Source organism: Balaenoptera borealis (genome assembly GCF_965194805.1).
Source record: "Balaenoptera borealis genome assembly, chromosome: X".
In the NCBI taxonomy this organism is placed as follows: Eukaryota; Metazoa; Chordata; class Mammalia; order Artiodactyla; family Balaenopteridae; genus Balaenoptera; species Balaenoptera borealis.
Window position 1 is genome coordinate 18,866,416 of NC_138881.1, and position 24,597 is coordinate 18,891,012.

General features: G+C 39.7%; 1 protein-coding gene across 4 annotated transcripts in view; it reads left to right on the forward strand.

The window, feature by feature from the left end:
• The window catches only part of PHEX (phosphate regulating endopeptidase X-linked), a 196,099-nt gene that overhangs the window by 26,810 nt on the left and 144,692 nt on the right, over nt 1–24,597 (forward strand). For all 4 annotated transcript variants that reach the window (XM_082375621.1, XM_082375623.1, XM_082375622.1 and 1 more), the window contains 2 exons: nt 15,019–15,105; nt 17,784–18,010. In XM_082375621.1, coding sequence (XP_082231747.1) covers nt 15,019–15,105; nt 17,784–18,010 — 314 coding nt within the window. The remainder of the gene's footprint in view (nt 1–15,018; nt 15,106–17,783; nt 18,011–24,597) is intronic.

Genomic DNA, 24,597 nt, shown 5'->3' on the forward strand with positions numbered 1-24,597 from the left:
TTTTGACTTGGGGCAAGGAAGCTGAGGTTTCTGAAAGGTGGAGCGACAGCCTGGAAATGCTATGCATGGGACTCTAGACTGAAAAAAAAAGAGTGGAAAAACAGATGAGGGGGCATGTTTGTAGTATAAATATTGCAATACATTATGAAAAGTTTCCTGCTAGTTAGCTTGAATGTTGTAGGAAGATAGAAACATTTTACTTTAGAAGATTGTCAACTAAATTTGGGATCTTTTGACTAAATATAAGTTTTTTGGCATGACTAATGACACAGGATATTTGCATCCTGAGAAAGACATATATATACCTACAGTGACACTTCTCAACCTGCCCACACCCAGGCCCTATTTTGCATGGTTGGTGTGTGTAATGTATTTTACTTTGTAGTTGTTCAAAAGAGTTGCATATTTTTGAAAAGCCACTTCCTGAAAGAGGATGACTGGGAAGGGAAGAAAAATCCTAGCTGGCTTTGGTGGTAACAGTTCGGAGGCGTACCCACGTGAGCTTTGTGGTAGCGATTCCTGAAGCTCCTACACGGCCCCACGTGTTCCTGCTTTTGGTTGCCGGAAGCCGGGATAATAACGGAGCTGAGAATATGGGATTTTTGCAGGAACTTCCAAGGGTCATCCAGATTTCACAGCAGAAGCAGGTGACTCAGATTTCCTGGGCCTTGAAACCTGTGTCTTAGAGAAATGGGACAATCGCTTACCTTTACTATACTCCTAGTTGGTCAGTGGCAAAACTCAGGCACCAGAAAAATTAAAAAGTTGATGGCACACAAATGCATGGCCAAACGGAGTTGAAAATTTCATTCTCGCATTTCCAAACTGCCTGATGAGATGATTTCAGCTGTGCCCTCATCCTCAATTCTGAGAACTTTTCAACTGCAACTTGAAGGTGTGGATGGGTTGAGCATCTTTACAATGTGGAAAAATCCCCATTTCTCCCCTGATTTACTAATAAAGGGGGTATTTCTACTCATTACTGTGAAGTGAGCCTTTGACAGATCCCCCCCCCCCCGCAAAATTCGTAAGAGTACATCACACAGAGCAGGCCCTAACAGTCTAGGCACTTAATAGAGGTGACCTTATTTAATAATACCCTTGTTACCATTTGTTGAACTCTCTAAACTGAACTCCCAACAAGCCTGTAAGATGGAAGGTTTATCTACATTTTGGGAATGAGGAAATAGAAGTAGCCGAGCAATACAATCAATAACCAGCCCAAGATCACACGGCTAATAGGCGATGGAGCTAGGATTAGAATTCAGCTTATTTTGACCCTTAGCACCTGGTAAAACCCCTGAAAACTAGGAAGGTGGTATTATCCCATTTTACAGTTGTGAAAATTGCAGCTTGGAGAGGTTAAGTAATTCATTCATATTCACACAGCTAGTGACCTAAAAAGTCATCTTCCAGAGCAGTGATGTCCAAAAGAAATGTAATGAGTCACAAATGCAACTCACATGTAATTTTACATTTTCTAATAACTACATTAAAGTAAAAAGGAAACAGGTGAAGTTATGTATTTTATCTAACCCAGCATATCCAAAATATTGTCACTTCATGGAATCAATATAAAAAAACTTATCTGTGAGACATTTTACATTTTTTCTTGCCTACTAAGTCCTTGAAATCCAGTACGCATCTTACACTTGCAACATGTGTCCTTGTGGACCAGTCATATTTCAGGTGCTCAACAGCCCCTTGCGACTACCCGTTTCTGAATTGGACAGGGCAGTTCTAGACCAGTGCTTCTCAACCCCAGCTGCACACTGAAATCACAGGGGAGCTTGAAAGACACAGATGCCTGGGTCCCATCCTCAGAGGTTTTGATGTAATTGGTCTGGGGTGGTACAGCCTGGCTTCCGGTTTTTTAACCACCCTTCCCCTGCAGGTGGTTCTAATGTGCGGCCAAGTTTGAGAACCTACTCAAGTGTGATGTCCAGTCTAACTAACCAAATAGAGAACTGTAGCCACTGTCTACTGGAGAAGGTTCTGTGCGTTTTCTGAAACGAGAACCATTCAAAATAACCACTCCGGCAGTATGCTTTGCTAGTGCACATTAAAGACTGTTGGGCAATGCCCTAATTTATTAATTTCTCTCAATTTACATTTCCCAACATTTTGACCAAGTCCTGGAATAATGTAAGGAAAGAGATTTCTTTTTCCCCCCCTTGACTACGCACTGCTCTGGATACACAACAGTGCGAATAAATTAAGACATAAAAATTCAGTTATTTTAATTGAGGTCAAAGGTGTTCGTGTCAGTCTGGAATCTCTGAGCTGTGGAGAAGAGGAATTTGGGGTTTGAAAGCTGCAGGTCGTTGCCAGAATGAAACATGTCTGGTGGAGACCGTGTGGGAAGTGCTGGGTGAGGAAAGGAGGCCGTTGTGGCTCCGGCTGAGGTCTGAAGGCTGCACAGCCCACGCTGTGGCAGGACGCCCACGAAGCTGCCCTTGCCAGAGGTCTCACGCCTGCCTCCCCGCTCAGCCAGACTGGTATTCTTGCCCCTGAGACCTGGATGTGAGGCCCAGCATTCAGGAACTAAAATGTCTCATCTCACCGGAGGTTCAGTTGTCCTTAAAATGCTTTTGCAGTCATTTGGAATAATTTTTCTCTTGCCTTCTTTTATTTAAATTGAAACACAGCTTGAATATTCTGGACACATTTATTATTTCCCAGGAGGAAAAATACTGGGTCTTCTGTGGTGGTGATGCTATAGTGACATGCAGTTTTGTTGGTTATATTTATTTGACTTAAAATTAAGCAGGAAAACACACAAACACTGCTGTCTTTCATAACCTCAACTAAATTAGTACCATATTTCATTGAATCAAAAAGACTGTCAACTGCAAGGTGCACCACTATTTCATGTATGCTAAGTAAGACTAAGCTATTACACAGTGGTTTCTTAGCACTTGGATTTTTATTTTATGTTCATTGAAAGTTTTTTACACTTAGACATTAATTTTTATCACATGTTAGTCTTTTGCATTAATTAAAAAGGAAAACGCAAGCAGAAGAGATGGGTTAAGGTATTCCTAAAACTTCCTCACAGTATTTTTGATTTCAAACCATCAGTACTTTTGTTTTCTCACAAAACACTGTCCTCTTTCCATCAATAACGGCAGTGATTCAGCATTTCTTTAAAATGTGTTCCCAGTCATCTCAGGCATTTTCCTCCAAGACTGCCTTTTTGGATATACAGTAAGTTTTAATTTCATAGCCAAACTGTAGTGAAATCTTTCTGAAGATGAGTTAAGCGATAATTTCCTAGCCAGGCAACCAACTCATTTGAAGTGCTGACAATAAGAACTGCTAGATCAAGGTCACACATGGGCAGGCAATGGCATCTACATTGTGACTGTGCCTGGCTGACAGTTTTAAGATGAATTCCAATTTCAGAGATGTTAAGATGTAAAAAAAAAACGTGCTTCTTAGATTTCATGAAACATGGTATGTAAATTGTATTCCTAATAATCCAGATTCCCCAGCTGCTTGTCACATCCACCTTGTTTATGTACTTTTGAACAATTTCAATGAGATTTGCCTGCTGTTCCCTTCTCAGCACACCTAGGCTTTCATGTGCAATGGTGTATAAGCCAAACTCCCCCACTTCCTTCTACTCCACTTTGCAGCTGGAGTACAAAGTACAAAGCTGTACTTTGATACCATTCTTCTCAACCTTGAATGTGTACATGGATCACCTGGGAATCTTGTTAAAGTGCAGATTCTGTTTCAGTAGGTCTGAGAAGGGACATGAGAGTCTGCATTTCTGGCAAGTTCTTAGGTGAGGCCCACACTGCTGTTCCAGGGACCGCATGTTGAGCAGCCAGGCTTTGCTGCATCTAAGGACATGGTGTGGCATTAAAGAAATGCAACACCTCTCCAGGGTGCGTGGGTGGTTTGTTTTTCCTTCATTTATATTATTATTTTGTTGAAAACCTGTATAATGCAAATGTCATTGTATTGGGTAAGAACAAAGATTTCTTAGGATGAAAAGAAAACAGGAATTTTATATGTCCTCTCTTATGGTACAGGGAGAGGTATTTCTTCCCCTTAATTTGTTTTCTGAGAGATTTGTTCATTTGGTTTTCCCTTGCCTTTCTCCTCAAAAAACTTGGGCAACTTGAATTTATTAGGAAATCTGCATGTAATTGCAGATTAATAACCTACCCATTAATACCACATTAGTTCATTGTGATTAATAGCATCTGTGTGAATACTTAATGAATTAGTAATGACGGACTCTTTGCTTTAAAGTGTCAAGAGAACATTCCATGTAAAAAGGCACTACCCATAACAGGAAAATTAATTATAGGCTGGTTGGATAATAACTTGTCACAAACAAGATACGTTTGTTTGGAAAGCCTTATCGGTGTTGATATTTGCACAGTGAGAGATACTTTTTAAAACATGCATGGACCTTTTAATTTATAAAATGAGAGGGGAATTTTATTTTCAACAACAGTTAAGATAGGTATGGGAGCTTATATTTATGAGAGAGAAACACACACTCACAAATATGTGCTCGTACACTCACAAGTTTGCCTGTGTCACTAACCAGACTTCCTGTAGTGACCTTTTAGATTGAGTTCCAAATTGAACTGCTTCTCCTACCTGCTGTCTATTCTGAATTCATAAATTCACTTCCCCAAGGCCCAAGCGTTTCTTGTTACTAATTTTATTCCTTTAGCAAATCATTTGTTTTCTCTATGGTTCCTCATTCTAATTCTGTGATGTTGCCATCATTGTTTATTTCTGTCTTTGCCCTACATCTGAGGAAGCGAAGGTCAGGAAAATTATGTGAGTTGCCCAAACCAATCCAGCCATATAATTTGTCCCCCACAGATTATGGGTCTAGCATTTCAAATGTCTCCAAATTTAACCCAGGCGGAAAGAGCTGCATGAGCAGAGGCTCTGTCCAGCTGGTGCCTTTGAGGAAACCCAAGAAGCCCAGTGTGACTGGAGCTCAGAGTTGGAAGGGAATGGGGACACGAGACAAAACTGAAGAGAGAGGAGGGACCAGAGCACATAGGCCTTGTAGGCTGTTTAAAGATTTTAGCTTCTGTCCTCGGGCAGTGGGAAGCCGTTTGTAAATGTCATGTCAGGGGGTGCCGATGAGCGATGCATTTTGCCAGAGCGCGCCGGCTGCATGGCTCGGAGGAGGAAGTTGATGTACGGAGATCAGTTCTGAAGGCCCCAGCATGCTGTTCTGTTTTCTAGCTTGGGATCCAGATGAAGGTAGAGTTTGTCTTCCTTGTTACAGAAAACCTCAAGCATTATTGGGTATCCTTTTCTCTCCTTTCTTCTCCTTTCAGCATGAAGGGTCATTGTGTCTTCTCTGTAGCCCCCCTTTTTTTTGAAACACTCCCAGACACCTGGAAGAATCAGCTAGGGGAGCTGCAGCCACAGCCAGTGGGTGCGGAAGTTAACTTTTGTCCCACCAGCCCTCTTGCCCTTTTGGGTCCTCTGCTTGTGCCAAGGATGCTACTGCTTCCTTTTTTTTTTGCAGGAGAGGATTCTGGACAGAGAAAGAAAAGAGAGCCCAGCTCTGAACCCCTCACTGTCAGAAACCCAGTTTTAGAGGGGCAGCTGCCCTTGACCACACACTGTGGTTTGAATAGCCAAGAATAGAACCTCTGCTGCTCTCACCTCCTCATGGAAGGTGGGAGTGAAAACAGGGGTTAGTTGGGAAGTGGCTTTTTAAACCTATGTTTACAGTGTTTTGATGCCGCTGTCATAGATGAGAGAGGAATCATGAAGTCTGGAGCTCAGATTTTTTAGGATTTCAGGGATGCAATATTTATCCCACTCTTCCTCTCCGTAGGGTGTGGTATAAGCAGGAGTTGAAAATAGCTATCCTGTGTTGTTTTTCTCATTTGGAAGTCTTTCTGGCATAGTGCTGATTTTTTTTTTCTTAAACCAGTGAATCGACTCTCACCTCAAACACATATTGCATTTCATCTTTAAGAAAGGAGCTTTTCAAAGCCGGGTTTTTCAGAACTGAGGACTAAGACCTAAATGGGCCAATGCAAGGAGAGTGTTTCCAGGACAAAACAAAGTAACGTTCTCCTTGAAGAATGTTGACGTTGAATTAAAATGGAGCTACAGAGTGAGGAAACCAGCAAAGAAAGGGTAAAGCTTCTGATCTGACATTGGGTCAGGTGGGGAATGGGAGAGGAGGAAATCTGGGCTGGTGATGTCCTGGGGTCACAGGCATCAAGAAGGACTGCTGATAACTGTCAACTATACCTTAGTAAAGCTGTGGGGGAAGGAGGGCTGGTGAGTGCTGTTGGTTGAAAGTAGTGGTTCTCAAAGTACGTTTCTCCACCTGCAGTATAAGCATTACCTGGGAATTTGTTTGAAATGCAAACTCCTGGCCCCCACCCCAGAGCTATTGAATCAGACACTCTGGCAGAAGGACCCAACACTCTGTGTTTTAACAATCCCCTCTGACAAACCCACAGCCAACATAATACTCAATGGTGAAAAGCTGAAAGCCTTCTCGCTAAAATCTGGAACAAGACAAGAATGCCCACTCTTACCACTTCTATTCAACCGAGTATGCCCACTCTCACCACTTCTAGTCAACATAGTATTGGAAGTCCTAGCCACAGCGATCATAGAAGAAAAAGGAATAAAAGGTATCCAAATTGGAAGAGAAGAGGTAAAATTGTCAACATATGCAGATGACATATTATATATAGAAAACCCTAAAGACTCCACACCAAAACTACTAGAACTGATAAATGAATTCAGCAATCTTGTAGAAGGATACAAGATTGACATTTGTTACATTTCTGTTACATTTCTTTACACTAACATTGAAATATCAGAAAGGGAAAGTTAAAAAAAAAATCCCTTTTAAAATCGCATAAAAAAATACTTAGGAATAAACCTGACCAAGGAGGTGGAATACTTATGCTGCGGACTATAAAGCATTGATAAAGGAAATTAAAGATGATTCAAAGAAATGGAAAGCTATCCCATGCTCTTGGGTTGGAATAATTAATATTATTAAAATGGCCACACTACTCAAAGCAATCTACACATTTAATGTGATCCCTATCAAATTACCCATGACGTTTTTCACAGAACTAGAACAAATAATCCTAAAATGTATATGGAACTTTAAAAGACCCAGATTTGCCAAAGCAATCCTGAGGAAAAAGAACAAAGCTGGAGGCATAACCCTTCCGGACTTCAAACAATACTACAAAGCTACGGTAATTAAAACAGCATGGTATTGGCACAAAAACAGACATATGGATCAATGAAACAGAATAGAGAGCCCAGAAATAAACCCACACACCTACAATCTTTGACAAAGGAGACAAGAATAAACAATGGAGAAAAGACAGTCTTTTCAGCAAGTGGTGTTGGGAAAGCTGGAAAGGTGAAGTTAGAACACCCTCTCACCATACACAAAAATAAATTCAAAATGGCTTAAAGACTTAAATATAAGACATGACACCATAGAACTTCTAGAAGAGAATATAGGCAGAACATTCTCTGACATAAACGTACCAGTGTTTCTTAGGTCAGTCTCCCAAGGCAATAGAAGTAAAAACAGAAGTAAACAAATGGGACCTAATCAAACTTATAAGCTTTTGCACAGCAAAGGAAACCAAAAACAAAAAGACAACCTGCTGGGCGAAAATATTTGCAAATGATGTGACCGACAAGGGCTTAATTTCCAAAATATACAAACAGCTCATACAACTCAATAACAAAAAAAAACCCAATCAAAAAAATGGGCAGAAGACCTAAATAGACATTTCTCCAAAGAAGACATACACATGGCCAACAGGCAGATGAAAAGATGCTCAACATCACTAATTATTAGAGAAATGCAAGTCAAAACTATAATGAGGTACCACCTCACACCAGTCAGAATAGCCATCATTAAAAAGCCTACAAATAACAAATGCTGGAGTGGGTGTGGAGGAAAGGGAACCCTCCTACACTGTTGATGGGAATGTAAATTGGTGCAGGCACTATGGAAAACAGTGTGGAGACTCCTTCAAAAACTAAAATAGAGTTGCCATATGATCCAGCAATCCCACTCCTGGGCCTATATCTGGAGAAAACTCTAACTTGAAAAAGGTACATGCACCCAACGTTCTTAGCACTGTTTACAATAGCCAAGACATGGAAACAAATGTCCATTGACAGATGAATGAATAAAGAAGATGTGGTATATATACACAATGGAATACTACTCAGCCATAAAAAAGGATGAAATAATGCCATTTACAGCAACATGGATGGACCTAGAGGTTATACCAAGTGAAGTAAGTCAGAAAGAGAAAGAGAAATACCATATAATATCACTTATGTGTGGAATCTAAAATATGACACAAATGAACTTATTTATGAAACAGAAACAGACTCACAGACCTAGAAAACAAACTTATGGTTACCAAAGGGGAAAGGGGTGGAGGGGGCAGGGATAAACTAGTTTAGGATTAGCAGAAACAAACTACCATATATAAAATAGATAAACAACTAGGTCCAACTGTATAGCACAGGGAACTATATTCAATATCCTGTAATAAGCCATAATGGAAAAGAATATGAAAGAGAATATATATGTGAATAACTGAATCACTTTGCTGTACACCAGAAACTAACAGAACATTGTAAATCAACTATACCTCAATTAAAACAAAAGCGAAAACAAGCCCCTCTGATGATACTGATGCATGCTCAAGTTTGGAAACCACTGGTTTAGACTAGGACATAATGTGAAGTCAAGCTTTAGGGACCAGCTAATTTTGTTTTGATCTAACCTCACCAGGCCTCCTACCTATGACTAGGAGCATCAGGAGTGTGTGTCACTGGTCACAAAGCTGGTTACAGGGCAAAGGGGGTAGATGGCTCAGCACAGGGTCACTCCACCACTGCAAAAACCAGTCTTGATATAACCAGAGAAGGCATTTCTTCCAGTTATGATGGAGAGCTCTGTCAAGAAAGTCCATGAGGACTGCCTCTGGTTTAGCCACCTGGGGGCCTTGTTCTCACATAGGAAAGTGACTTGCGGAATTTTACTGGGTACCTGACGGTCAGATGAGCAGGAGTCAGGGACCTGGGTCCAAATCCAAGCTCTAACTTTTACTAGCTGAGTTTCCTTGGACAAGTTATGACAGTTCTTGCCTGTAGACTAGGGTTAATGATACATGCTGCTTAGGGTTGGTGAGGGATTAATTGAGGTCATGTACAATATACCTGGCACAGAGCAGGTGCTTAATAAATGAATGCTGTCACCAGGGTCCTTGGATGTCTCAGGACTGCTCAGGAAGGACCACTGCGGGGGGTATGTAACCATACATGGCCTTTTCTTGTAATGTTAAGATGGTAGAAATAGGCAGGAAAAATGTAATTAAGATATGTACTATAGGAAAAAAAAACTGAAGATGAATTTTAATGACTCTAAGTTCAGCACAGACCTTACATTGAATTATCTGCTAAGATTCAAATTATCTAAATAGGAAAGCTATTTTTATGAGTTAAAATATTATATTGGCAGATTCATTGTAATGCTATGCTATCAAAGAGTGATGTTAAAATTTAAATTATTTTGAAGTGTGACCCTGGTAAGTGTAATCCTTAAAAATTCACTTATAAGTGCACATAATAAAAGAGTTAGCTTCTGTGAGACTTTTGTAGTGTCCGGCAGTTGTATAAAATTGATTTCATTATGGACAAAGAGGTCTTTTGTGTTAAAAGGGGAATATTTTTATGTTATTTGGTAACCCATGATTTAGATTGATGAGTTAGAGGTTTTTAATGCCCCTAAAATAATCTCTGCCCCTTTTTCTTAAGCTAATGCCAACCAACAATTATCACTTATGAGATGATCATAAAAAATGAACAGAGAAAAGCATTCTGACAGCTTCTCTACCTATGTTTGGGTGGGAGTTTTCCAGAAGAATGAGAAGTATCAGCTCTTATTGTCTTTTCAGTATGTCAAACAGACTCAGTTAATCCCATGCTTGACCGGCTATGGGGCTGAGGAACTGCAAAGTCGAGTGTCACACAATTCGTCTGGAAACATGAGGGTTATGGGATCCACGGACCATGACTTTGTTAACTTGAATTTTATTTTTTAATGAGAATAACAATGAGCTTTGCAAGCTGATTTAGAGTCTCCACATCTAACTGCATTAGAACTTAATACCCATGAAGTGTGAGTTAGAAAAATGAAATTTTTCAGTACGGTAAATAAACTGAGGAGGCTGGAAACCAGATTGAAGTCTGTAGCCTGGAAAATCAACGGAGACTAAAAATAGTAAGATTAGAGGCGACATTCAACCATGGACCAGCCAAAGGTGGTTTTCGTGTACCACCAAAGGAGAAACCAGGCCATTATATGATAGGTTTAAAAAAATATGTGTCTAGAGAACATTCTGTTTCTTATGTAGGTGTGGAAGGGCACACCTTCCCTTAAAATGTAGATTTGGTTTTCCAAAGTTTTGATTTTTCATGTTTTTTCTCTCGCTAGAATTAAGAGGACACTCCCACTGATTTCTAAGGGAAATGCTGGCATAATCTACATGAAATTGAGAATTCACCTTGATGACATTTGACTGAAGGCTTTAGAATGCAGTTGCTGTTTCTAAATATTAAGCAAATCAGGCAAAGAGCTCCAGCGAGCTCTTAGCAAGTAGCCAGAGGATCCCCTTTAGAATAGTCACATAAAAGGATTACAGGGTCCGGAGGAAGAACACAAAGGAGCGTGTTTTGAAATAGTCCTTATGCTCTGGGAGCCATCTTGTTTAAATGGCGTCACCTTAACACTGAGGTTCTTGGTAGGTGTTTGCTCACAGGCCTAAAACTTTGTGCGTGTGGAGTTTTTGAAAACAGTATTAGTTGGGAAAGTCCTAAATATTGCAGAAACTCCAGATGACTGGCCTGAGCTGTGTGTGACTGTCGTGAGCTCTTGACTTACCAGGGGACTGCCACGTCCTTAGGAGTATCGTTTTTCTTTGTTTGGAATTCCCTCTTCTTATTCCAGAGCTCTCAGTAAAGGCCCTGTCTGAGCAGGAGAACGTGGACTGAGTGAGTAGAATTGATAGTCCTGTCTGGCTTCTGCGGTTAAAGGAGGTTGAATGCCAGTAAGTATCCCCTCCCTCCCCCCCGCCATAGAAGAGCAGGGAAGTGGAAGTGGATGGTCAACCCGAGACCACTGGTGAAACGAGACTTAGGTAGCTTAAAAACCAGTATTCACAAAAACAGATGAAATCTTGGATCTCATTGTATGATATGCGGACTGCAATGTGAGAAAAGGAGATTATGGATGTTAGTATAATCAGGACATTGCTGATTATAAAAAGAAATAAAATAAGTCCAGTTTCTCACATTTCATTTGGGCGAAAAACTCTCTCAGACTTTTCCTTGACAGAAATTCAACTCGGCAAACATTGAATACCAACCGTGCCAAGCGCTAAGCCCTGGGTGTTCAAAGATGGATATGACTCAGTCCCTGACCCAGAGAGCACTTAATCTAATGGAGAATAGCCATTGTTAATGCCGATTTTATGCACTAAAAGTATTTTTTGGTGATAATATTTGAGGCCCAATGACCAAAAATACCTTCTTTATTAAAATTCTCACATGATTCGTCCCCTGTGAGGCCAAGCCTGTGTTACAAAGGCATGGGCAAAAGCAATTTCTATGTGGACTGTAGATCCAAATGTGAAACAGTAAAGATTCTAGAGGAGAACGTTAGACACTATCTTCATGACCTCAGGGTAGGCAAAGATTTCTTAAATAGCACACAAAATATGCTTACCAAAGATGGAAAAAGTGTCACATTAGACTACATTAAAATAATTTCAGTTCATTACATGATACCATTAAGAAAGTGAAGTCTGGGGAATGGAAGAAGACTTTGCAATACAAATATTCAACAAAGGATTTGTGTGTAGAATATATAAAGAACTTCTATAAATTAATAAGAAAAAAGGTAGATTACCAATAGAAATGTGGGAAATAGAGTTGAGAAAGCACTTCACAAAAGCGGATGTTGGTTGTCTTGATTGGAGATAGTGACTGGAAGGGAGCACAAGGGGCTCCAGGGGTTCTGGTCATAATGTTGGTTATGTTGGTTATGTGGGTGGTTATGTGGTTTTACTCTGTGAAAATCCTTCAAATTATGATCGGTGCACTTTTCTGTAGGTATGTTATAATTTCATTGAGAAAGTGTACATAAAGAAAAGGCCTTGTGGTCTAGGATGAGGAATGTGGCAAAGTATTTTCAGACGTTATCTCTTGTTGGAGCATTGCCTCTACTATGGAGGCAGAGGAAATGTTGAGAGCATGGGCTTTTGCTTGGTTGTCAGGGCAGGTCCAGTTTGTGTAAGAGTCCTACACAAGGAGTGCCAATGTCTTGGGTTAGCAGAAGGCCTTTGGCTACCAATATCCTGAGAAGGGAGGAGGAAAAAACATTTATGGAGAAAGCACTAGAAACAAGCTTGATTACAATTTCGTGTAGAGCTAACTCAGCCTGGAAGCCTGTTTAAGCCACCATTGATTGATCACTTACCATGTATTGCGGCATTGAGATAGGGACTTTCTGTGCATTAAAATATTTGATCCTCACCACAACCCTGGAAGGTAGGTGCTATTATTTGTCCAGATTTACAAATGAAGAAACTGGGGCTTAGGGAGAGTAAGTAACTTGCTTAAGTTCCAACTAGAAAGTAGCAGCAAGCTGCAACTGGAACCCACATCTTTGTGATTGAAAACTCACCCCCTTGACTCTGTGTATTATTTTGCCTTTTTGGGGGGCAAAACCAATTTTATTTGAGCATAGTGAGAAGAAAAAATAATTACCCTGTATACACACACACACATATATCAAATTTTGATGATCCATAGGCACTTTGAAACTGATCAAGTCTGAGGTTTGTTGTACTACAGGTTATGAACTGGAGCTTTCCTCTTCTGTTGTAACATGGTTAGGAACACCTGGATGGGGGTGAGAGGAGACTGAGAAATCTTCCAAGAAACAATACAGATTATCATGGGAATACACTTATATGGGTGACCCATGAGCCCTTCTCAGTGCTTTAGGGACATTGTAATAACCTGAGTAATTGCCTTTGATAGGCTTTGTTTTCTGCTCATTAATGACTCTCCAGGTTAGATTTTATACTTCTTACCACTAATTGAAATACAGAGATACATAAAATGGATGCAGCCAACTGATTGTCACAACACTGTCTGCATATCAACGTTCTCCTGCCTGCTTGGGTTTGAAGAGAAGGAGAGGAGAAGGGAAAGGGTATGATAAGGAACCTGTGTTAGCTGAATTTGTTTCAAAAGCCAAATTCTGGTACAGAAGCCAGAATTTTGACACATAAAAATTATTGATATTTGTGCACCGTTAGGGTTTGGGGATTGCCCTACTTAGCATATACATGTCCTTTTTTCCCCTTCTCGTGATACACAGAGCACCTTGGGTACACACTCAGGTACATATTTAGTATTTTGAGTTCTTTTGTTCCATGGCTTATTTTTGTTCCCCAGGATGTTCATGTTTGCAGCCTGTGGAGTGTTTATAGCATCACAATAACATTGCATCCCCAAATGAAATTTGGATTACTTACTTTCAAATGTGTCTCCCCAGCAATCCAATGACTGTGGAAGCAATATGGTGGAAAGGGACATTATCTGATTTGAATAGAAATATATGTGGGTATGATTTTAGAGATTTCTGTTTATTAAAAAAAGAAATCTTCTTTTATCCTTGGGGCTAGTTATCCCACTTTTATTGCTGTGATAATACACAAGAAAGAAACAAGTTGAAATAATTGAAAATGCCCACATCGAGCTCAACTTATTTAGTTTATCTTAGTTATATGTACTTGTTTGATGTACAGATGCTTATAGAAAATTGGACAGAAGCTCTGGGTTCCTTTTTTTTTGAAATGTAGAACTTCTCGTTTAGAAGTAGATTCTGCTTTAGGGACTATGTAATTATTTATTAATTTGATTAGCACTGTACATTGTATCTTGAAGCTATTCAAAGTACTGTAGGAGCATCTGTTGTACCATCATTGGGAGGCTGGTAGGTTGTTTCAGAAATAAATACCAAATGCCTTGACAACTGCAGTTTGACATAGCTCGATGTAGGCAGTGCCATGGTGCTGTGTGGAAATTCTTAGTCTTGGCTTCATGTTGGTAAATTGATATTCTCAGGTACATCCAAGGTGTTATTTTGTGGGGAGGGTAGTTTTTGTTGAGTCTTGGCTTTCCTAGTTCCTTATTTAATGAAATAGTGACAGCTGTCATTTTCTACCTTCAAACAGTAGCATCAGTGATTTTATAAACAGAAAATCATTTTCCAGGTGGGCTTGTGTCCATTGCTGGCAACCATTTTATATACATGGCCTCATTTTAAATGGCTAGGACTTTGAATGTGTAAATGGGCAAGTTTTCAGGCAGTTTGGGTAGGCTTTACATTCTTGCTTCTCCATTTCCTGTCTAAACAACGTCTTCCGTGTCCACAGCATGTTTATGCAACATTGAATAAAACTTCTAATGGGAAATTTCTTACAGGTGACCTCCCTGAGAGGCTGGGCTGTGAAGAAATCTTAAGAAACCCGACCCTGATGAAATTGCCTCCGTTGAGAATGTTACTCAGTGCAGAAACAAGGAATAGAATTCAGTTATTTTTGGTTCTTGAAAAAATGAATTCTGGGTTTTTTTGTGTGTAGGTGGCAGAAAACATTAACCCCGGCAGAAGGTCCAGTCTCAGTTGGAAATTGAACTTTTGGTTTCTTTGAATTAGGAGAACCTTGGAGAAGAGGATGTTAAAATATTTTTTATTTGAACCTCAAGCAACTTGGAATCGGTTCTGCTGTCTGCATATCTTTTATAGATGTATCTTTTCCAGGGTTGTCTGTCTCTACATGTAATTTTCTGGAGGCTGGGACTGATTATCAAATGACCTCCAACTCAGCATCACCTGTGGCTGGATACTAATGAATCCTTTTTTAACCTTCCTAGAACTTTTGGAGAAATCAATCAGTAGAAGGCGGGACACCGAAGCCATACAGAAAGCCAAAATCCTTTATTCATCTTGCATGAATGAGAGTGAGTAATAAAGAAAATAAATAAAATAATTTACCACCCTTACTTTTCAGAGTTCTATTAATGCTTAAAGATATTGTTTAAGGAAAAAGAGAACTACTAAGAATTCTACTAATATTTAAAGGTGTTGCTTAAAGAAAGGAGCTATTTTCCAAGACTGGATTTTGACTACCCCTGCCTTTTTAAAAAAAATTCATTAATTAATTAAATTTTGGCTGTGTTGGGTCTTTGTTGCTGCGCTGGCTTTCTCTAGTTGTGGTGAGCGGGGGCTACTCTTCGTTGCGGTGCGCGGGCTTCTCATTGTGGTGGCTTCTCTTGTTGTGGAGCACGGGCTCTAGGCACACAGGCTTCAGCAGTTGTGGCTCGCGGGCTCTAGAGCACGGGCTCAGTAGTTGTGGCGCATGGGCTTAGTTGCTCTGCGGCATGTGGGATCTTCCCGGACCAGGGCTCGAACCCGTGTCGCCTGCATTGGCAGGCAGATTCTTAACCACTGCACCACCAGGGAAGTCCCTGACTACCCCTGTCATTTTTTTTTTGGAATTTTATTTTATTTTTAATACAGCAGGTTCTTCTTAGTTATCTATTTTATACATATTAGTATAATATGAGATGGTGAGATGAATTGGGAGATTGGGATTGACATATATATGTATAAAATAGATAACTACCTCACTCTGTATGATAGTCTCTAGGTCCATCCATGTCTCTACAAATGACCCAATTTCGTTCCTTTTTATGGCTGAGTAATATTCCATTGTATATATGTACCACATCTTCTTTATCCGTTCGTTTGTCGATGGGCATTTAGGTTGCTTCCATGACCTGGCTATTGTAAATAGTGCTGCAACGAACATTGGGGTGTATGTGTCTTTTTGAATTATGGTTTTCTCTGGATATATGCCCAGTAGTGGGATTGCTGGGTCATATGGTACTTCTATTTTTAGTTTTTTAAGGAACCTCCATACTGTTCTCCATAGTGGCCGTATCCATTTACATTCCCACCAACAGTGCAAGAGGGTTCCCTTTTCTCCACACCCTCTCCAGCATTTGTTGCTTGTAGATTTTCTGATGATGGCCATTCTGACTGGTGTGAGGTGATACCTCATTGTAGATTGATTTGCATTTCTTTAATGATTAGTGATGTTGAGCATCCTTTCATGTGTTTGTTGGCAATCTGTATGTCTTCTTTGGAGAAATGTCTATTTAGGTCTTCTGCCCATTTTTTGATTGTGTTTTTTTTTTTTTTTTTTTAATATTGAGCTGCATGAGCTGTTTATATATTTTGGAGATTAACCCTTTGTCCATTGATTTGTTTGCAAATATTTTCTCCCATTCTGAGGGTTGTCTTTTTGTCTTGTTTATAGTTTCCTTTGCTGTGCAAAGGTTTTTAAGTTTCATTAGGTCCCATTTGTTTATTTTTGGTTTTATTTCCATTATTCTAGGAGGTGGATCAAAAAAGATCTTGCTGTGATTTATGTCAAAGAGTGTTCTTCCTATGTTTTCCTCTAAGAGTTTTATAGTGTCCGGTCTTACATTTAGGTCTGAAATCCATTTTGAGTTTATTTTTGTGTATGGTGTTAGGGAGTGTTCTAATTTCATTCTTTTACATGTAGCTGTCCAGTTTTCCCAGCACCACTTATTGAAGAGACTGTCTTTTCTCCATTGTATATCCTCACCTCCTTTGTCATAGATTAGTTGACCATAGGTGCGTGGGTTTATCTCTGGGCTTTCTATCCTCTTCCATTGATCTATATTTCTGTTTTTGTGCCAGTACCATATTTTCTTGATTGACTACCTCCATCTTAATGTTTTGTTGATTGATGGAGAAACTAAGAAAATTTTATTTCAGTGGTTGGGTTGGATTCTTTAGGTATCAGTTACTCCATGGGAAACTTGGGTAGGGTCAGAAGGGCAAACCATATTGCATGTGGTACAGAAACCAGAATCTGGAGGCTAGGTCTGGTTTGAGAAGGACATAGTAACACTCCTTCTCAAACCAGACCTATGTCCTTTGGAACCTCCTGGGGCCTAGAGTAATCCAGATTCCCAGGCGGGCCAGGCTCCTTCTGCTTCTCCATCAGCCTAACAGGCATCTTTGTTGAGCACTTTAGGCCCCTCTCAGCATCTTGGGTCTGATTGGAGTTAAAAGAGACACCGGACATTTTACCTGGTACACTTTCTCAAGGCTATTGCAGGAAGAAGCCAGTGCCTCTGGGAAGTGTGTTAACTTGTTTAGGTTTTGGGGTATTATTTGGTGAGCTGGAAGAGGGCACTAAAAGATGATGAAAGAATCTGAAGCAGTAATTCATTTTTGTTGGGGAGTGATTAGTTTTATTGAGCAGTTTCCTTTAGTTAGGATTGTTTCTTAGTTTTGCAGAGTGTTCTCAGCTTAACATTGCTCATTGGCTTGGGTCAGTATAGTGAACCCATCTTTTATTGTTGGGAATATTGGGCAGGTTCCCTAGTCAGCTCTCCTGGCAAGAACATCAGGTTTAGACAGTCACACTGAAGTATGAGTCATAGGTAGGTCTGTTTCTGTGGTTATGCTCAGTCCACTGCACCTCTCCCTAAAAAGTTAGGTTGGGACCTTACTGGAATTTTCTCTTGAGAAGATACACTTGCTTTCTAGTTTGGTAATCCAGTTTGCAATTCTAACTCTCTTCATATTTGCTCCCTTTCAGAAGCAATCGAAAAAGCGGATGCCAAGCCATTGTTACATATCCTGCGGCACTCACCTTTCCGCTGGCCTGTGCTCGAATCTAATATCGGTCCTGAAGGGGTTTGGTCAGAGAGAAAGTTCAGCCTTCTTCAGACACTTGCGACGTTTCGTGGCCAGTACAGCAATTCTGTGTTCATTCGTTTGTATGTGTCCTCTGATGACAAGGTGTCCAACGAACACGTCTTGAAGGTATAGTGAGGACTCCTTCATCATGCTTGTTTAGTCCAAGGTTAGCCTTTTTGGGTTGCCTTCTCAAGGAGAGAGACTCATACCACCTTAGTGAAATGATAAGGTTAAAAATTCTGTTAAACGTTAGGATCTAGACTGTTCCCTGCCCACCCCCCACCTCCCCACCCCCCCAGATTTGCAGATTGTAAATCATGAACACACTGTTTTTGTCAGCCTTTCAAGAAACCGGTGAGTGAGTTTCAACTGATCTGTGACCTGGCTCTCGAATATCTACCCTGAGCATGTGTAGGGCCCCTTAATTCTGGTGGGGAGAGATGAGCAAAGACTTTCTGAACTCTGCTCTTCCTCTCCCCCTCATTCCCCTGACCAAGGAGCGAACACGTGCTATAGTTCATTGTTTTCCTTCACTAACATCTTGTGTACATGCCTAATATTTCATTGTCAAGTTGTCTTGAATCTCTTGTCCTTCCTTTCAAAAGATAAGGCAAAACTTGTTCTAAGTGCTTGGTTGCATTTTCTGTTGGGAGAGTAAACATCTCTTCCATAAAGGAATGGGCCATGAGGACATACCCTGAGGTGGAGTATTACATTGGTAAAATCAGGAGACTGTCAGAAAACTGCCAACAGTGGAAGATTCATCAGTCACAGAACTTGGCAAGAATGCAAATAGCACTTTTCAAATTGTTTTGTCTTTTGAGTCTATTTTTTTTTTTTTTTTTTTGCTTCTGTGGTTACTTTAGTAATGAAAATTTTGTTGAACCGCTGATTTTTTCCCCCAATTCTGTTCTTTGTTAAACCAGAAAATATTAATGATATATTGATGTTTAAATCATAGAAATTTAAAACCTTTAGAGTGTATTATCCTCTCCTGATATAAGTCAACTTTTAAAACTCTATACCCTGGAGTTTATTTTTTGATTTATACCAAGGGGCTGGCAAATTTTTTTCTGTAAAGGACCAGATAGGAAATATTTTAGGCTGTGTGGGCCATATTATCTCTGTCTCAACTACTCAACTCTGCTGTTATAGCTGGTAAAGCAGCTGTAGGCAGTATGTACATAAATGGGTGTGGCTGTATGGCGTGCTGGCCTGCAGGCTGGAGTTTGTCCCTCTCTAGCTTAGACAATGGCAGTCTCAATAAAAAAATCTTTAGTCACTGAAAGAATTCCCATCTCCTCAAGAGGAAATTCTTAGTTACAGAGACAGCTGTATTTCTGTGCTGGGTGATGGAACAACAACATGACACTGAGATGTATTCTAATGCTCTCAGGATAAGATATGCTCTTCAATGCTCTACAATCATGGTGATGGTCCAGTTGACCTCTGTCCCATGGTGATAGATTACTCGCTTAAAAACAAACAAACAAACCAGGTTTTAAAACTCTCATTCTTAATTTCAGAACTATTATGGTATCCCTTCCAAACACTTTAAATGGTGTTTTGAAGTAAGTTGGAGACTGTCTTTCAAACTTAAGTTTATGTACTCTATTGCATGATAGATCTTGATTTCCACACAGGTTAATTAATTGCAAATGGTAACCATTTCAGTTTTCACCAATTTCTGGATCTAGTGTAAGAACTGAATTCATTTAAACATTTTATTATGGAAAATAATACAAATAAAAGTAAAAAGAATAGTACTACAAACTCCCGTGTACTCATCAACCCACCTTCAACAGCCAGCAACTTTTGGCTGTTCTTGTTTCATCTGACATACCTCCTTTTGGAGAGGAGGCTGGAACATTGTGTAGCAAATCCAAGGTATAATATCATTGCACTGATAAATACATCAATGTTTATCTAATGGAAAGGACTATTACAACAACCAAAAAAGTAATTGTAATTCCATAGTTAACATCTAATACCTGGCGAATTTTCAGTTTTCCTGATTGTCTCAAATATGTCCTTTAAAAAAATTAAGCAGTTGGTCTTTGATTCAGGTTCCAAATAAGAATCACATGCGCATTTGGTTGACACATCTATTTTAATCTATTGCATACTAGATTTGACTGATTTCAGGGTAACCTAATAGCTAATGAGAGAAAATTCTTGTTTATAGGAGAATCACAGCTTTAAAAATGCAGGAGAAATAATAGAATTTAAAAGTTAGCATTTTTTAAAATCCCTGATGAAAAAAAGAATTAAGGCAACTATCACCAGTAGCTGCTAAAGCTATTAGATGAATGGTTGATGGAGAAATTCAGGATAGAGAGACCAGACTGACATCAAATGAACCCAGATATTAATGGTAGCATTGCTAGAAGTTGGAAAACCAGATTTTGTGTGCCTCCTGATACCATGCAGTGGGAAACATATGGTATCACCAATGATGCCAAAAGAAAAGGAAAAAAAAATGAACTTGGATCTAATCAAGCCCGTAGTTTTTAACACCAGCTTACAGGAAACACGGGGAATAGAGGATCACGGCAATCAATTTTTAACAGCTTGCCTTGCACACTTAATATTCAATTAAACTGATCCTAGAAACACTGAACTGTCAATAACAGAACACTTTCCAAGTGTAAGGAGCCACTCATGTGCTTACTACCGGTCTCTTCTGCCAAGATGGCAGCTTCCTCCAAACTGATGTGTTTGAGCATGGCCTGGCATTTGAGTGCAGTGTGCATTTGCTTTAGTTATGTCCCTGTTTGTACCATTTTATATGAGTGGATATTCACACACCTGAATTAACAAAATAGAGCTACAGTCTTTCTAATCATGACAGAGCTGCTAGAAGTTCAAGCATGTGTCTAGATATTGGTAGGAAAAGCTTTCTTCTGAGATCTGCATAAAACCCAGTGAACCTGATAACAAAAACTAGTGTATCTGTGGCTGCCAATGTTGTAGAATTTGTGGGTGTTGCTTTTGTTAGAAATAGTTAAAACTATAAAAAAATCTAATTGAATATTTGGAGCCCTTGAAGCACCTTTTTAGTTTTGTGGAACATAGTTTGAAAACCACGGCCATAGTGGAGAAAAAAGTATGCTTTGGTGTTAAAGAGATTGAGGTTTGTGGTTTGGCTTTGTGACTTACTCACTGAACGTGTGTGCAGATTGTTTCACTTCTCCCAGTTTCATTGTCCCCATGTGGAATGAAGGGTGAATTAGAATTTACTTTTCACTGTTGCTGTGAGATTTAAATAGGATGAATTTGGTGACAATTTACAGGATAGATGCTGGTACACAGTAGCACATGACAAAAGGTACCTTTCTCTTAAAGCATGACCAGGCAACTGGTCAGAACCATTTGGGGAATGTTTCTCTTCAATTTCTGTGCCAAACATGTGTCTCAGATCTCAAGTTCAGATGTGCGAGAAATAGGCATTTTCTTTAGTCAGTCAGTCTCATCTCTGACTCTGAGCTCCCACCCCCACCTTTTAGTTGGAAACTGAACCAGTCTGGGCCCTTCCCCACTTCCCGGCTACTCCATTTCTCAGCCTTCTCCTAGGGTATTGGGAGACCCTCTGATCATCAGTTATGTGTTTCTGAAAAGAAACCTGCCATCCCAGCCCAGGTAGCCACTTCAGGTGTTCCTCTCTGCTGCTGGAGCCCTGGGCCTCCCAACTCCCTCTCAATCCTGCCATTTCTAGGGGCATTGATGGGTCCTGCTCATGAGAAACTTCGACTTCTTTGGCTGCCTAGAAGATCCTCTTTCTGCTCTGGGAGAACTCTCTCTTACCCCCAAACTCTTCTCCCTCAATGTATTTAGACTTCCTTTTCCATCACATTCTATTTTCCTCAGTGTTCTTGGGTTTTCTAATCCCACAAACCCGTGGGGATAAGAAAAGGGACTCCTTTGGGAAGGCACGGCACTGTGAGCGTACTGCTGGGTGAGCAGGTGGTGCCTTTGGGTGCCTTTCCAACGGGCAGGTGGCAAGCAGGGGTTGCTCAAACCCACACAGTGGTCCTCTGTGAAGTTCCCCTGTGGCAAGATGGCACAGGATTTGCCACAGACTTAAATGGGAGAAAGGAAACAAATACAGGAAACGACAGATTAATGCCTCCGATCATATCTCACTACATGTGTTTGGGTTTATTTTGTGTAAGGAGATATCAAGAATGAGAATTTAAAGGACAATAAAAGACTTTTGAATATACCTGGTCCTGAAAGAGTGTTCGGAAGGCCAGGGTTGTCTCAGTATGTGTTACCAGAACAGTGACCTGAAGTGATCATCACCCAGTGCCTGCATTTGTGTGACTCTTAGCAAAATCCGTAAGGATGATAAGGAGAGACTGTCTTGGAAATGAAGTTGTTTCTAACTTTTTTGTCCTTTTCCTGCATCATACTGTTTGAGATGTTTCTTTTTGTATTACTGTTTTGTTTCCTAACCTGTGGTGTATTGCAGTCAGAGAAAAAATTCGTATTTCCTTTCAATGTATCAGAGTTCCTAAATATATATTATACTTTCTACTTGTAATATTAAGATCAGTTATAAATGCAAGGATTGAAAAACCTCAGACAACATAGTGTCCTAATATTGGCCTCTTGAGAAAGTCTTTTGCCTCAAGAGTTTATCTGGTTCTAATGAGATTTAGTTGACTGACCTTATTCAATCTGTTTGGTGTATTTAAGATGTTCCCTAGAAACTGTAGCAATCTGAAGGTTTAAAACAGGTCCGGTAACTTCACTTGAATCATCTAAACTTTTACAATAAGTGGATTTAACTTCATTTCATCAGAGGGAAGCTTTGGCTTTCTTGATATTGTCTACACAGTTTCCTTCCCTTTGAGACTGAAGCTCAAAAAATTCTCCAAGTGATCTAAATCTAATTGAAACCCAAAGTGTCTTAATCATAATATTATGTTTCATGTTCCTGGCTTACTTAATTTTTGGAAGAAATGGTGGTATATTGGGAGTTGGAATAGGGTGAAGCCAGGCTGGCTTGTGATTTGGTTGTTTGGGGCCAGTTAGCGAAGAAGATTGAACACAATAATTTGAGGTTTTTAGCAATACACCCAGGCAAGATGGATGTTATGAAAACATCTTTTTCCCCCAATTTACTTAACTTTTTAAATGTGTGAATAAGATTTAAGGTAGAAAATCTGCTGTTGCGTTCAGTTTTATTCAGTCTTTGGGCAGTTGCTGATACTCAAGAAAACAGAAAGAACAACCGTAGATTTAGAGAAGGTTCTGGAACTTAAAAATTTTTTATTTAAAAATTTATATACAGTTAAATTCACTTTTTTTAAAATTCACTTTTTGTGAAGCACAAGTCTGTAAGTTTTTACAAATGCATGGAGTCATGTAATCACCACCATAAGAAAGAGAATAGTCCCATCACTCCCTCAAAATTTACCTCGTGTTGCCCCTTTGTAGTCATCCACTCTCCCCATCCCCAAACCCTGTTCTCCATCCCTACAGTTTTGCCTCTTTTGGAATGTGATTAAAATTTGCCCACGCTGTTGCATGTATCAGTAGTTCATTCCTTTTTATGAGTGAGTAGTAGTCCATTGTGTATCACAGTTTATCCATTTGCCAGTTGAAGAACATTTGGATTGTTTCTAGTTTGGGGCAATAATGAATAAAGTTACATGCAGGTTTTTGCATGAGCATAAGTTTCATTTCTCTTGGGTAAATAGCTAGGAAGTGAGATTGCTGGGTCACATGTAGGTGTATGTTCAATTTTACAAGAAACCGTCAAACCAATTTCCAAAGTGGCTGTCATGTTGCATTCCCAACAACAGTGTGTGAATGATCTAGTTTTTCTACATCCTCACCAGCACTTGGCATTGTAAGTTTTTTGTTTTTGTTTTTTTTGGCCATCCTAGTACATGTATAGTGGTGTTCCATTGTGGGTTTAGTTTACATTTTGCTAATGACTAGTGATGTTCAGCATCTTTTCATGAATTTATTTTCCATTTGAGTATTTTTTTTGGTGAAGTGTTTGTTCAGATCTTTTGTCCAGTTTTAAATTGGGTTGTTTGTTTTCTTATTGAGTTGTGAGGACTCTTTATATATGCTGGATACAAGTCCTTTGTCATATATGTGATTTTCAAATTTTTTCTCCCTGTCTGTAGCTTGTCTTTTTCATTCTCTTAACAGTGTCTTTCACAGAGCAAAAATATTTAATGATGATGAACTCCAATTTATTTTTTCTTTTATGGATCTGATTTTGGTGTCTAAGAACTCTTTGTCTAACCCCAGGTCAAAGATTTTCCCCTATGTTTTCTCCTAGAAGTTTTATAGTGTTAGGTTTTACATGTAGGTCTATGATCCATTTTGAATTAATTTTTGTACAAGTTGTGAGGTGTGGGTTGAGATTCTTTTTTTTTTTTTTGGCAGATGGATGTCTGATTGTTGTAGCTCATTTTCTGAAAAGACTATTCTTCCCTTTGATCGCCTTTAAGGTGCTGAAAGTTTTTTTTTTTAATTTTAAAAAATATTTATTTTCTTTAATTTTTTGGCTGCATCAGGTCTTAGTGGTGGCACGCAGGATCTTCGTTGTGGCATGCGGGACGTTTTGTTGTGGTGAGGGCTTCTCTTGTTGTGGCATGTGGGTTTTCTCTCTCTAGTTGTGGTGCTCAGGCTCCAGGGCACTTGGGCTCTGTAGTTTGCAGCACGCGGGCGCTCTCGTTGAGGCGTGCGAG